Here is a 16,061-nt window from a genome sequence, read left to right as displayed (position 1 = left end):
CTCATGAGAACTCACTCACTATCATAAGAACAGAAAGAGGGAAACCCGCTTCCATGATACAATCACCTCCCACCAGGCCCGTCCTCCAACATTAGAGATTACAATTCGACATGATATTTGGGCAGGGACACAGATCCAAACCGTATCATTAACTGACAGAAAATATAGGTAGAGACATAGGTCTGGGGGGAAGGTGAGTGCAGTTTTGGGAAGTTGTCCAGCTATCTATTGTAAACTTAGGGGCATACTGTGTGTAGAAATGTTTGCTCCTCTATCCTTTGGGAACAGGAATACATTCATAACATGCTACATGTAAAAAGGACTCCCCAGGGTGGCCAATCTTATGGTAGAGGTTGTATGGTAATATATTTCTCCTTCATAAAAGTGGGAAAATAAACTTAGAGGCATAAAAATGCCATCAATTTACTGTGTTCATGGATTCTGTGAACTAAGAAGTTGGACAGGGCTCAACAGAGGTGATTTATCTCTATTCGTCAATGTCTAAGGCTTTGGTTGGAAAGAGTCATATGCCTGGGGGCTGGAATAACTTGGAGATTTCTTCACTCACTGCTGGGGCATTGGTGGAAAGGACTGAAAGGCTGGCTTTGTCACTATCAAATGTCTAGCAGCATTCCTAGCCTCTAGCTACTAGACACAAATAGCATCCCACCCACCCAGCAGTAACAACCAAAATGTCTCCCTGACACTGCCAAATTTATCCTGTGGGACAACTGTCTCCTGTGGTTGAGGTCAGTGGGCTGTATGTGTCTGAAACTTCGTCAGGACTGGAAAGAGATTTTTCAAGTCATCAGTGTGTAGGTGATCTTTAGAGTCACTGCAATATATGAGATATCCCAGGATGTAGGGTGAGAAGATCAGCTCTTCAAGGTTAGAAGGATGGACCCATATTGAAGGGGTTGAGGAAAAGAAGATAAAGCATTAAGAAAACGAAAATAGAAAACCAAGAGAGAGAGAGTAGGAAAACCAAGAAAGACAGAAAAGAGTGGTGCAGTGGCTACTGCGAGTGCCTGCCTAGCATCTTATCTCCACTTTCTTCTTAAAGAAGCTCAGTCTCTTGCCCACAATGACCGGTGATTTCATCCATGGACCTACACAAGCCAGACCATAGAGTCCTTCCTGTGATTTCATATTTTAAGCCACAGAGCAAGGTGTTTCTTTTCTCTTCTGTCCTTATTGAAACTATGTTATTTCCAAAGTCCCTTTGGTGTGCTCCCTGCCACAAGGCAAAGGTTCAGCTGAGTGCATTTAGAGATGCCATGAGTTGAAAATGACCACCTGTCCCTTGCAGCTCAGGAAGAGGCTCTTAAGGGAAGTTGGTGGGAGCACTAATGCCTGAAGAGGATTTCTTGGACTCCTAAGTCATCTTTACTTCATAAAGTTATCTCAGAATTTTGTCAGCTAGTGCTTCTCTGTGAAACTTCCAAAGACCAGGAAACCGGCACCAAAAGCATCCCTTCCACATTGTGTCTTGCTTCTGACTTCTGAGCTAAACAAGCCATGAACCTGTGCCAAATATGCACATACATAGTCCGTGAGCTGTGTGGGGGCTTGATCAGAAGCAAGCATCCCAATACACTATATTGTACAAGTGTGTTACAGTTTCATCTGCAGTAGAAGACAATGAAACCAGCAGCAGAAGGAAGCAAAGTGGAGAGCTGAGAAAGACCAACTTTTTGGTAGCATTTAAGATCCTGGATCCAGTCATCTCTGAAGCCTCAGATCCAGCCGTGACCTTCCAGTTGTGTGAATCAATAAATGCTCTTAAGTGGAATATCTTTCTGTTGCAAATGCAAATGTTCCAATACAGAAACTAAAACCAGGTGTGAAGTGATAAACCTAAAATGTGGAATTGGTTGAATCAAGATAAGGAAGGTTGAAAATCTGTATTCCTTGTTATATGAAAGTGAAGCAGCTGCTACCTAGTGTATTTTATGCCTCAGGCAATGTCCCCACCACCATAATTACAAGAACATTATGGACTTGGTCAAAAGGATATGGGAGTGAGAACTGAGACAGGCATCTGCCCCGGAGCCCTCCCAAACACCTCTGCTACTGCAGTCCCTGCCCAGTAAGGCTCATAATCCCACCCCATAAGCAGCTTTGATGCTCCCTGGTGATGGAAATCAGCTCCCAATTGTTCCATTTTTCTAAGAGGTGGAGACAAGGATAGATGACGTTAATCTAAAGCCCGGGGGAATCAGATGATTCCTGCAATTGTTGCTAAGGGACTGAAACCACAAGGGCAAGGAGCTAGATTCAGAGATGCTGACTCAGCAAGATTTTGGCACTGGTAACTAGCCAGCCAATGTTGCTAGCCACCCAAAATTATATAATCAGGCCAGCGACTGAGTGTTGCAAGTGAACTTTATTGCCCCCTTGGCAAGCAAAGATTATGATTATGATTGTTCAGTTCTTAAGAGAGCCCTCCAAGAGTCCTTACAACAAAAAGTGGGTTGCTAAAGCAGTGGAGACCTCACCAGAGGAAGTCTCCTGACCATCCTCTTAAGCATGGTGACAAAGTCAATGAACAGGGGAGATCCTCCCAGCAGGAAGGCCCTGGAGCACCCAGATAGACTGACTAGGAATCTACTCCATGAAAAGAGAAGGGAGTCAACAGAGAGACAGGTCTCACTCTTCCTGTTTACCAGCTTAGGGGATGTTTTGTCCTCTGTAACCTATTTCTAAATTGGCAGAGCCTGGCTTCTCCTCCTTCCCTACCAACTTCTTTTCATATAAGGGCTACCATCTTATTTCTAGCTTTAGGGAAGTCTTCTATTCCTCCATCTGCTTAACAACTCAACTATAGCAATCATACATATAACCTACAGAAAGTGAAAAGCCCATTATCACACAGGAACCATCTCCCCACTCTAATCCTTGAGGGGCCTGGCAAAAGCCCATACCCACGTATATAAAAGGGTTGTCATTTAAGGTAAGGGTAACCACAGAGACGGACATGCAACCAAAAAGATTTTATGTAATGTTTATTTTTTTAATTCCCATCCTAACTTTGGCTTTAATCCTTACCTCTCATTTCCATTCTTTTCTTTGAAATCCAATTTAAAAAAGAAAAAAACAAAACAAAGTGTTTAAAATCACAATTATCTAGAGGCATAATAAAATTTTCTTGTCTCCAAAGAGGGGGAAAACACACCACTTTTATTTTTATGCAGCATTTTCAAATATGCATGTCAATATATATTTTATAAACTATTTAAAATAAAAACCCTTCATCCTTTGAGGTTATTGACATTTTCTAGTTCACTGACACATCTCCCATAATACAATAGTTCTATTCATTTTCATGAATGAGGTGGGAACTACACTAAAAAGTAGGATTTTAATCCCTGAGGTGCCAGTTAAAATGGACGAGGTTGCCCTTGCAACACAAGATTTTAAAAATCAGCCTTAAATAATAAGCATGGATCATGCTATTTGAATCAGAATCACCTCCATAGCATGAAGTCATTTAGGAAATTGCATTTATTGGGTTACGTTCACCCTGCTATTCCCAGCCCTCATGCTATAATGATCTTTCCTTTTGCAAAGGAATAACACAGAGCAAGGACGTCTGCTGAAACTTCTGAGATCCTCAGAAATCAAGAGAAACCACAGTCGCGTTTCTCCGATCTCCATCCATAGTGTTGGAGAGGATTTTTCAGCACCATTCCGAGACCTGGAAAGGTTGATGAACTGCTTTGATTTTTCTACTTCTCCATACATTTGGCCAAAAAGGAGCAATCCTCCTGGCTAGAAAAGGGGCATGTCCTGCTTTTTCTCTGAAATCACAATATTAGCAGAGCTGGGTTCAGTTCCTTGTGCCCACTGTCCCTGCAGACGCTCTCCTTTCCAGGCGGCCTCCAGTGGTTTCCGGGGTCCTGCTGCTCCCTAATAGTAGCGATTCAGGCTCCTGGTCCCGGGGACCTCAGGCTGGCCATTCATCCAGATCTCCCTGATGATGCGCTCGCGCTCCTCCAGCCGCTGGGCGCGCTCCAGCTCCTCCGCAGAGGTGAACACATTCTTGTTCAAAGTCCTCTCGAAGCGGCGGTGTCTCCGCACGGAGAGATCGGACACGGTGTCCTCACTGCCATCCTCACTGTCGCTGCTGTCGCTGCTGCTCTCTCTGTCCTGCAGGAACTTCTTCCCGGGACGCCGCCTGCAGTCTGTGTGGCAAGAGATCCTTATCACCAAAGCAGCCAGGGTCAGCACCAGCCCGATGCACACGCCAGAAACAAAGTACAGAGCTGCTCGCTCCGGATTTTCTGGAGGAAGAAGAGGAAGAAGCAAGCATTTGAGAGATGACAACTCCATATGCAGAGATCCAATATGACTCCAGCCTACACTTCTCACCAGGCCCCAAAGTTTTGATGGTTACAAATATTGTCCTCCAATGTGACATATTTTATAATGTATTCAAAATATAATTATTGACAAACGGTGAATCTGTAAAAGGTATATGAAATTCTTTCACTCTTCTTGCAACTTTAACTTAGAGATTATTCCCAAATGAAAAGGTAAAAGAAAGAAAAACAGTAATTATTTAGCACCTACTGTACGCAAGCAGCCGTGCTTAGGTGTCATTTGTTTAAGAGATGTATCTATCTAAGGCCTCTTTTCACCTAGGCCAAAACAGCTTTACTTGTGAATTTGCTCATACACCCCCACTGAATTACCCTTTCATCACAGTGGTAGACAGCTTCTGAGATGAACCCCATCTCCTAGTATTCACACCCTTGTGCAATCCTCTCCCCTCAAGTGGTGGACCTAGTGACTTACTTCTAAGAAATACAGTTTACCCTTGGACAACATGGGTTTGAACAGCACAGGACACCGATACATGGATTTTGTTCAAACAAACATGTAGATCGAAAATACGTTATTTGTGAGATGAGAAATCCACATATAAGGAGTGTCAGCTTTTCAAATATGTGGCTTCTGCAGGGTCAACTGCAGAACTTAAGTATGCATGCACGGATTGGGGTAAACACAGGGATGCTGGAACCAATGCCCTGCGTATACCGAGGGACGACTGTAGGATATGGCAAAGGCAATGGGTGATTCTAAGATTAGGTTACATAAGACTGATTTTGTCTTGTTCTCTTACTCTTACTCTCTCCCTCTCTGGGGCTCTTCTTACTTGCTGGTTCTGATGAAGCCAGCTGCCATGTGTGAGCTGCCTTATGGGGAAGTCCAAGTGGCAAGGAACTAAGGGTGGCCTCTGGCCAACACCCTTTGAGGAATGGTGCCAACAGCCATGTGAATGAGCTTGGTTGTGAATTATCCCTCCATCTAGTCTTGAGGGGACCACAGTCCTGGCCTTGCAGTGGCCTGTGAGAAACCTTGAACCAAGGAACCCAGCTAAGCCACACCCAGATTTCTGACCTGTAGAAACTGGGAGATAATAAATGTGTGTTTTCAGCCACTAAGTTTTGGGGTAGTTTTGTAAAAAGCAATAGTTGCAATCAGTCACACATTGAAAGCCAGTATAGGTATTTAGGAGTGGCCTCAGCAGGTTAACTGAAAGGGGAGGAGAAATTTGAGCTCTTTCCTTGGTGAGAGAAGATAACAGTCATTCTGTTAATGATCAGTATGCTTAGTGGGCCTAGTTGTGACCCCTGTAAGATGTGCTTAACAGAATGGGAGTCTTTGAGTGAACAGTTTTCATTCTAGGTACCTACGAGGACAAAGGAACAGGCCTGGCCTTGAGTACACTGTACCCAATGTAAGGTCTTTTATCCCTCACCCCCCTCCCACCAATTTCCCCTGAGTCCCCACAGTCTATTATATCATTCTTATGCCTTTGTGTATATTTGGACAATTTTTGTAGGTTCTGGAAATTCAAAGACTTAAATAAGATTCAGTTCTTGTTCTCAGAATGCACCTAGTCTACTGGGGAGACAGACGAAAGCAATGGACAGAAAATAAAACAATGGGCTGTTAATGATGGAAGCACATTGTGGGGGCAACCAGCCCTAGGAGAGAGGGAGTCATGGGGCATTTTGTGAGCATGAGGATGAGATGGAGACACTTCGACCAAATGCTAGGATGATTAGGTAAATTCAAGCCTACTGAAGACCACTGTGTTCTCCCTTATATGGCAAGTCAACACTAACCTACATGCTGGTCTAGTGGCTTGTTCCAGGTCATGCTCACAAAGGTAATGGCATTAAGTTGTGTTTTCTATTTGTGTGTGCTGCTTATTAGGATTCTTTTCAATTCAAATACAAAAACTTCATTTTGTTTCACCCTGGTTTCAGATTGTTAAAATTTTTTATAATCTTGATGTTGTCATCCAAATTAATCTCTCTGACTATACATTGGGTAGAGTGTACACTGCTCTGGTGATGGGTACACTAAAATCTCAGAAATCACCACTGAAGAACTTATCCAAGTAACCACAAACCACCTGTACCCCCAAAACTATTGAAATAAAAAGAAAATTAAAAAATATTGTCCAAATATGTTCCTAAGATTTCATGAAATCCATTACATCATCAGCCTCAATCTTTAAAATAGCCCACTTATTTCTTTTTCTTCTCCTCCTTTCCTCCTTTGTTGGTTGTCTTTTATGAAATAAAAGGCAGAAGCAAAAAGAGGTACTGTTACATCCCTAGGCCACATGACAAGGTAGAAAGGCCCAAGCAAACAAACCCAAGTCTATCCAGTTTCAAAGCCTATTCCCTTCTCATCATTTCCTGGTGCTTCTACAGCATCAGTGTCAATGCTGAGGTGTCATATATTACACAAGGCTGTTGGGAGGATCAGTGTAGATAATGCATGTGAAAGTGCTTGGTAAACGTCCCTTTCTGGGTAAACAAAAGGTGGTCTTGTAAGATCTAGCTAGAGCAATTAGGCAAGAGAAAAAAAATAAAAGGCATCCACATAGCAAGAGAGGAAGTCAAACTATCACTCTTCGCAGACAATATGATTCTATACCCAGAAAACCCTAAAAACTCTGCCAAAAGGCTCCTCAAACGGATAATTGACTTCAGTAAAGTTTCAGGATGCAAAATCAATACAAAAATCAGTAGGATTTCTATGCACCAACAATGTCCAAGCTGAGAGCCAAATCAAAAGGTAATTTCATTTACAATTGCCACAAAAATAATAAAATACCTAAAAAATAGCTACCCAAGGAGGTGAAGGATCTCTACAACAAGAATTACAAAACACTGCTGAAAGAAATTAGAAAGGTCACAAACAAATAGAAAAATACTCCATGCTCATGGATTGGAAGAATCAACATTGTTAAAATGGCCATACTGCCCAAAGCAATTTACAGATTCAATGCTATTCCTATCAAAGTACCAACATCATTTTTCACAGAATTAGAAAAAAAATGATTCTAAAATTCATATGGAACCAAAAGAGCATTCAAATAGCCAAAGCAATCCTAAGGGGGGAAAAAAAGAAAAGCCAGAGGCATCACATTACCCAACTTCAAGTTATATCATAAGGCTACAGTAAGCAAACAGTATGGTAGTGGTACAAAAACCAACACATAGACCAATGGAACAGGATAAAGAACCCAGAAATAAAGCTGCACACCTATAGCCATCTGATCTTTGACAAAGTCAACAATAACAGCAAAGGGGAAAAGATTCTCTATTTGATAAATGATTCTAGGATAACTGGCTAGCTATATGCAGAAGATTGAACCTGGACTCCTTCTTTTTACCTTATACAAAAATTAACTCAAGAGGGATTAAAGACTTAAGTGTAAGACCTAAAACTATAAAATCCCTAGAAGAAAACCTAGGAAATACCATTCTGGACACTGGCTTTGGCAAAGAATTTATGACCAAGTCTCCAAATGCAATTGTGACAAAAAGAAAAATGGACAAGTAGGATCTAATTAAACTAAAGAGCCTTTTCACAGCAAAATAAACTATCAACAGAGTAAACAGACAACCTAGAGAACGGGAGAAAATATTCCTAAATTATGCATCTGACAAAGTCCTAATATCTAGAATCTATTTTTAAAAAATTGAGTAAGCAAAAAATAACTCTATTACAAATGAGCACAGGACATGAAAAGACACTTTGCAAAGAAGACATACATTCAGCCAACAAATATGTGAAAAAATGCTCAGCATCACTAATCGTCAGAGAAATCATGATCAAAATCAAAACCACAATGAGATACCATCTCGCACCAGTCAGAATGGCCATTATTAAAAGTAAAAAAATACCATGTTGACAAAGTTGTGCATAAAAGGGAACACCAGGCTGGGCATGGTAGCTCACACTTATAATCTCAACACTTTGGGAGGCTGAGGCAGGCAGATCACTTGAGTTCAGGAAGCTTGAGACAAGCCTGGGCAACATGGTGGAAAACCCATCATTAAAAAAACACAAAAATTAGCCAGGCATGCTGGTGCACACCTGTAGTCCCAGCTACTTCTGGGGCTGAGGCAGGAGGATCGCTTGAGCCAGGGAAGTAGAGGCTACAGTGAACCGAGATTGTACCACTGTACTCCAGTCTGGGTGACAAAGTGAGATCCTGTCTCAAAAAAAAAAAAAAAAAAAGTGGAATATAAATTAGTTCAGCCCCTGTGGAAAGCAGCATGGAGATTTCTCAAAGAACTTAAAAAAGAACTATGATTTGACCCAGCAATCCCACTACTGGGTGTATATCTAAAGGAAAATAAATCTTTCTACAAAAAAGATACCTGTACTTGTATGTTTACGGTAGCACTAGCACTATTCACAATAGCGAAAACATGGAATCAACCTAGGTGCCCATCAACAGAGGATTGGATAAAGGAAATGTGGTACATATGCACCATGGAATACTAAGCAGTCATAAAAGGAATAAAATCATGTCTTTTGCAGCAACATGGATGCAGCTGAAGGCCATTATCTTAAGCAAATTCACACAGGAATAGAAAATCAAATACTGCATGTTGTCACTTATAAGTGGGAGCTAAAAGCTGGGTAAATGTGGACATAAAGAAGGGAACAATAGACATTAGGGACTATTAGAGGGGGAGGGTGGGGTGGGGGAATGGGTTGGAAAACTACCTATCTGGTACTACGCTCACCACCTAAGTGATGGGATCATTCGTACACCAAACCTCAGTGACATGCAATTTACCCATGTAACAGAACTGCACCGGTACCCCCAAAACTAAAATAAAAGTAAAAAAAAAACCCCAAAAAACAGAAACAAAAAAAACTAATAAGGGAGGGATATGAGAACCTTCTGCACTACCTCTTCAATTTTTATGTTGATTCAAAACAGCTGTATATAATGTGTATTAATTTTTTTCAATCTAGCAACACTGTTTCAGGAAAAGATCTGTTTTAGATATTACTTAACAATTAGCTTAATGTCTCACCATTAGATTGAGATGCTGTTTACTTTTAAAAGTGAACTACATGTTGTCAGTGTATCTGTACATCTCTAGTTGTAGCACTACTGAGTGACTTAATACATTTAAATTTGCACCACACACACCTTTTTTTTTTTTTAAAAGATGGTCTTCTCAGACTCATTTGCTTACAAATAGCATATTCCTATGCCAGATGCTATGGGATCACATCAAAGGCCCCACCTTTATCTTTAGATTTATATTTTCCCAGAGGAAATAATGACCAAAACAGCCCATGAACTCCACACCAATCTGCATTTATTTGTGATTTGCTCATGTCTGCCTGATTATAATTAACATGCAAAATGTGTATAAAAACATGCTATCTGATGACAGGCTGGAATGGGCCTGAGTCTTATCTAGATTCTAGATCAACTTAGAAAATTCTTAAGCCCTCAGATAGAGAGAACATGTCTTGGGGCAAATAAAAGCCCTGGACCTGGCCTCCCTGGATTGGGTTAAATCCAATAATTGCCTTTCTTTTGTAAAGTGGGAGGAAGGCACTCTCATTTATTAGTTAAATGACCTTGAGCCAATCACAACCTCACTGGACCTTCAAGACTGATAGGAGAAAAGGACATGCAATAAACATAATTGGAATTGAGCACAACCGAGTGAAATAATGGAAGTGGGCATGAGGCACCATTGGGGCAATCTCAGAGAGTGCAGAATTGGAGAAAAGTCAGTGGGCACAGGAAATGGAAAACCAAAAAGCCATAAAGGGTCAGTCCAGAATGGTCTTCACAAAACCTAGTTCTAGTGATAATAACAAAGTCAAAATCACTGGGATAAAGCAAAATGAAGCCCATTTGCTGGAGAAATGGGTTCTGCTGTTTATCAAGATAAAATATCTCCCAAGGGTCAGGTCTTGGACCTGTCTACTTTGTCCAGAGTTCCCTAGGAGCCCTTTTCCTCTGAAAGAGACTTGACTCTGCCTCAGAAATCTGCTCCCAATTGCTAACAGAATTGATTTTCTGCCACTAGTTGCATCAGGAAGGAATAAGGTCATTCTACTCAGGGTGACGGCTGGTCAGGGAGCCGAGGTTGCTGCCTCTGCCCACAAACTCATCAGGCCACTGACTATGCCTAAGTCCCTGTTGGTCTAAAAGGGCCTGAGTTTCATCTCACTGCTCGGCCGTACTCGAGATAAGCAGTCTTCACAGTGGGAACATGTGCCTAAGAGGTGAACAGGCATAGCTGGTTTTAAGGAAATCTATTTCTAGACCTTACACAGCCATTTTCTTTGTTCTTTCCTATATTGGATCCGCCTGAGAAGGTGCCTGTGGTGGAAGGCACAGTCTTACCTGTTCTACACCACCCATTGCTTCCCCCATTTCGCTAAAGTCAAACCCTTCCCCCACCCCACATCCCATTTTACTATGGTGCACTGCCCAGAGTGCAAAAATGGCCACCAAGCAAAATAACAGTTCCAAATATTGAAATATTGATGTCAATGACAGGAGGCAAAAGCCCCTAATAACTGGTAACACATTCTTTTCCAAGTCAGTTTCCAATTCTTGGTTTTCAACAAAACTGAAGGAAGGCCTAATCATGTTGTCAGCTGATAAATCAAAATAACTTTTGATGACGGATCACTCTGATTTTTGGCATACGATGAAAACTTAATTCAAAGACTGGAGTGACTTAATTATAACAAAACTTCTTTTGTTTTTGTCTACATGTTTATGTGAACAAAGTTTCCCAACACCCGTAGCTATACAAATAAAAATCAGAAATAGAACTGTCACTGAATCATGCCTCCTTCTGGCAATAAGTGATATTTATTCATGAGTACCTAAATACATAAACAAATTGAGGGGAAAGGAGGAAATTCATCCATCTCTTTAAGAGATACATTTCCTGTAAATTTTAATTTTTATGTTTAAAAACTCCCATGTACCTTCCAACTTCATACAGAATGTACCTCACATCGATCTCATCCTCTTTTATCTCAAACAGCAAGTTCTCTCTCTTACCTCTCTCTCTATCCCTTTCTTTCCCTCTCTCCCTTCCTCCCTCCCTCCCTCCCCTTTTCAACCCTCCCCTTTCTGCCTGAGGCTCCCTTCAGTCATTATGCCCAATGCCCAGAGTCATTTTTTGACTCAGTCTTTGGCTTCTTGCCGTAAATTAATTAATCTCAGCCATTCTCATGTCCCTTCCATCTCTTTCCCACTCACTGCCATTTCCCCGCACCTGCAGCTTTCTAACTCTGGATTCCACTTCCTTCCACCTTCAATTAATTTTGCACATGGCTGTCAAAGCAACATTTTAAAATCTGACTCCTATTATTTACCTTATTACTTTTACAAAAAAAAAAAAAAAAAAAGAGGGCACTCAAGGCTGTCAGAAATCTGGTTCCAATCTCCCTTTCAATCATATCCCCCCAAACTTTTCCACAGGAGCCTTTAGTCCAGACAAGCCAAAGACTTCATTGTCCACTCTTGACCCACAAACACACCCTCCTCTTCATGTTCATCCCTGACTCCTCTGCTGGAATGCCAGAATGTGGGCCCCTTAGTGAATTTTTTCCAATAGATAATTAACCTTCAATAAAACGGAGTCTTTCTTACATTGATGTAGTGCTCAAGTGACATGCCTTGAACTTCGCAAATGTTTAATTCCTTCTTTTGTTAGTATGAAACATTCTAAAGGAATTTTCTTAGAGTTCTATTAAAGATCACTTTATTATGAGTATGAAATAAAAATTCTACATATTGTGAAAATTCTCCCCTTAGGAAAAGAAGAATTTAAAGTAATCCTTCACACACTTTGGTTTAGGAGGTATGGCTTTGAGTATATAAATTAGAAATGAGTTTGTACTGCTTAGTATGCCCTGGCAACAAAAAAGGTTTTGATTTCTGGCCTTACTTTGGCTTTGCCTCCTTAATCAAGCAAAAGAAATTGAGCCAATTATAGTTATGCCACAGCTTTTCTGAGCTAGAATGAAATGAGCCAAAGAGAGGGACTGGCCCACTTCTGCTATAATGCCCTTGAAGGAGCCGCATAATGGGAAGCTGGCTCTGCTCTCATGGGTAGAGGAAAGGACCCTGTAGGCAGAGTAAGTGGGAATCAGCAGGTGAGCTCCCGTGATTGGCACTGTACATCCATTTTCTGTGGATGATCCTTCAGACCAAAGTCTTGTCCTCTGTCTCCTACACCATGAAGCCTTGAAGAGAACCTGCCTAGGTTCAGAAGGAGCCATGATTCAGAAGGAGATACCAATACTGCATCTTCCCTCAGTCCCCTCAACCCAAGGAAGACAATTCCCCAACCAAGAGAAAATCTGCCTGGATCCCAGAGTGAGAGAAAGATGACACGACAGAGAAATAGTACATCAGTTACACTTGCTTTATTGCCCAACTCATGCAATAACTCAACCTCTCTTGTGTTAGTAGAAGTGTGTAGCATTAAAAGAACTTAATTTAACCAATCCATGTTGGTAGGTTAGAAATAAATTTGGGATAGTCTGTCTTTTAAAGCCTCTAGATAGCTTATGTATCCACTAAGGCAGCAAACATAACCCTGTCCTCCCTGGAGTATGAATCTGGAGCTCCATAAATCTATCTCCATTTCTTAGAGACTCCTATATTCCCTACAAGGGTTTTCAGACCATGAAGGTTTCTAACATAATAACAATGGCCACATAATCCAGTGAAATAAAAGTCAAAACCTACAAACGCTGAACAGACATAGCAGAGCTTGAGCTATACTCCTTCTACTTCCCAGGCCCTTGACAAGTGGCATCTCTACATGCACCCTTTTACCTATTCTGCAATCTAAGAATGCTTAAAAATATTAGGGTATATACAGATATACATATTGCATACACGCATGCACAAAGAGACATAGATATGCACTCATGGGGAACAAAGGGAGGGATGAGAACAGGAAGGAAGGCAAGAAGGAAAAGAGGGAAAGAGGGAGGAAGACATTAGATAGATGATAGATACATACATACGTAGAGTGAGTGAAAGAGCTATCATTCACTGAATGCTTCTCTTTGCCAAGATCTGGAATAATTCCTTTATGCTGATCATCTGTAATACCTTCAGCCATTACCACTGTTCAGCAGGGTAAGTAGTGTTACTCTTGTTTAAAAGTGGAAGCCAAGATGAGGGTGTCAAATGTAATTCTGCCTGATACTCAAAAGTTCATGCTTTGACCAAAATAGAAAACGATATTAAAGGCAGAAAAACAAGTCATTCTAGCTTTCATATACTGCCCTCACCCCACCTATTACATAGGCCTAACTTCAAAGATAGTTTCTGAACTCCATCTTGGAAACCACTGTTCTGCCTCTGTAGCTTAATGAGTCCACCTTGTCCTGCCTCCCAGATCAGAAAACATCCCCTTTTGTCTCTAGCATCCGGATGTGGATTCCTGGACAAGCCCAGTAAGAGCAACCAGACTGGGTAACGGAATTCACTGGATCCCAAGCTGGTGACTCAGGCCTGATTTTCACAGCTGATACAATTTATGTCATGCCTCTTCATCCTTTTCCCACAAAATTCAAAACTGGAGCTCCAAGGTGATTGTTTTTTCTCTCCTCTAATACTTTCTGCTCCAGGTCACTTCCTCTTGGCCAATGATCCACCCTGTTCTTGACCAGATCCAGACAGCTGTTAATTACCCAGGAAGCAGAGTGGGGAGGGCTATTGTCAGTTGTTTTCCCTTAATAAATAAAAATAAATGTATTGCTGTATCTTGTTTCCTGCAGGGTCATTGTTTTCACGGGCAGGAAGAGGCCCTATGTAGAGGTCACGAAGCTAATTTCATTTGCACCCTCAGAGGTCAGATCATGCCCAACAGACTCCTTGCAGGATAGGGCAGCAGCAGCCAGCCCAGACCAGGCCAGCTGGTCTCCATGCAAGTGCAACCTTCTCTCTGCCTGGGCTTTCTTCTTGGCTCTGGAGCTTCCAATTCCTTAAGTGAAAAGTAAAAGGCTTTTAAAATTGGTTTTGACAAATATTGCATGTTTTCACTTAAATGTGAGAGCTAAAAAGTTTGATCATATGCAGATAGAAAGTGGAAAGACAGATAACAGGCTGGGAAAGCTGAGTGGAGGGTAGGAGGGAGGATGAAGAGAAGCGGGTTACACGGTACAAATATACAGTTAGATAGAAGAAATAAATTCAATGTTTGATAACAGAGCAGGGTGACTATAGTTAATAAAAATGTATTGTGCTTGGGCAACAGACACCCTAAATGACCTGACTTGATCACTACACATTATATACATGTAACAAAATTTCACGTGTGCCCCATAAATTTTCATTAATAAAAAACTATCTTAACCCCCCAAAATAATAAAATAAAAAAAAGTGGGCATTAAAGAGAATCACGGGGTTTGTGTGTTGTCAGGCAGTGCTCAGCAAAATCTCTTCTCCAAACTCTTTAGGCACTGTAAGAACATCTCTTGCCAGGCACGGTGGCTCATGCCTGTAAATCCAAGCACTTTGGGAGGTCGAGGTGGGCAGATCATGAGGTCAGGAGTTTGAGACCAGCTTGGCCAACACGGTGAAACCCTGTCTCTACTAAAAATATAAAAATTAGCTGGGCGTGGTGGTGGGTGCCTGTAATCCCAGCTACTAGGGAGGCTGGGGCAGGAGAACTGTTTGAACCCAGGAGGCAGAGGTTGCAGTGAGATGAGATCGCACCATTGCACTCCAGCCTGGGCAACAGGGTAAGACTCTGCCTCAAACAAACAAACAAACAAACAAACAAACAAACAAAATATCTTTATGGCATTCTGCCCCACCCCATTGGAAAGGGAAGACCTCCACTAACATTACTGCCCTCTCTAAAATGCTGGAGGAAGCTTCCTTCCTTTTCCTTCCATCTCTGACTTGTTCTTCTCCAGGAAGGAGTATTGAGAAATCTCTGTTCCTACCTGGCTGGCTCTGATGTGTGCTCCTTTAAATTCACTCATTTCAGTTCATGTCCTTCGCAGGGACATAGATGAAGCTGGAAGCCATCATTCTCAGCAAACTAACACAGGAACAGAAAACCAAACACCACGTGTTCTCGCTCATAAGTGGGAGTGGAACAATGAGAACACATGGACACAGGGAGGGGCAAACAGGGCTTGTCGGGGGGTGGGGGGCAAGGGGAGGAAGAGCATTAGAACAAATACCTAATGCATGCGGGGCTTGAAACCTAGATAACAGGTTGCTAGGTGCAGCAAACCACCATGGCACATGTATACCTATGTAACAAACCTGCATGCTCTGCACACGTATCCCAGAACTTAGAGTAAAATAAAAAAAGAAAGAATTCACTCATTTCATCCCCTTCCACAGGCAATAGGCAACCCACAAGGAAGCATCCATTGCCCTGCCCCTCCTCCCAATCCACTGGCTCACTTTTCTTCCCCTGCAAGGGAAAGACCTACAATCCCATAGCTGCCCTAGAACTCAACGGACTAGGCAGAAGGCCCTGACACATTATTCCATCCAGCACTACCACTGCTGAAATTGACACTGATGAGGTCAACTTCAAAATTCGAATGCTTTTCTGGGTCCTTGAGTTTGGAAGAAGGGTGTGATTAATTAGCCCCTCCAGTCTGGGCAGCACTTTATGTGGTTGCGCTATAATTAGTTATATAACCATTATCTTTCCCACGTGACAGTGACGAATCTGAAGGCAGAATCCACATGATTGATTCAC

At 41.8% G+C, this 16,061-nt stretch overlaps 1 protein-coding gene and 1 non-coding gene across 7 annotated transcripts in view; one reads left to right on the top strand and one right to left on the bottom strand.

Annotated features, from left to right (window-relative positions):
- The first annotated feature begins 247 nt into the window (after window positions 1–247).
- On the top strand, window positions 248–382 carry LOC112208298 (small nucleolar RNA U109). Its single transcript, XR_002942705.1, has one exon. It is a non-coding gene; the product is annotated as a small nucleolar RNA U109 (small nucleolar RNA).
- A 2,606-nt stretch (window positions 383–2,988) lies between these two features.
- Window positions 2,989–16,061, bottom strand: part of EVA1A (eva-1 homolog A, regulator of programmed cell death) — a 154,648-nt gene continuing 141,575 nt past the window's right edge. For all 6 annotated transcript variants that reach the window (XM_009442723.4, XM_054677976.1, XM_063789002.1 and 3 more), the window contains one exon: window positions 2,989–4,283. In XM_009442723.4, coding sequence (XP_009440998.2) covers window positions 3,910–4,283 — 374 coding nt within the window. In that variant the 3' untranslated portion in view covers window positions 2,989–3,909. The remainder of the gene's footprint in view (window positions 4,284–16,061) is intronic.

This window comes from Pan troglodytes, chromosome 12 (assembly GCF_028858775.2).
Source record: "Pan troglodytes isolate AG18354 chromosome 12, NHGRI_mPanTro3-v2.0_pri, whole genome shotgun sequence".
Taxonomy (NCBI): Eukaryota; Metazoa; Chordata; class Mammalia; order Primates; family Hominidae; genus Pan; species Pan troglodytes.
Note: the sequence above shows the minus strand (reverse complement) of the source record. Positions and strands in the feature narration are given on the sequence as shown.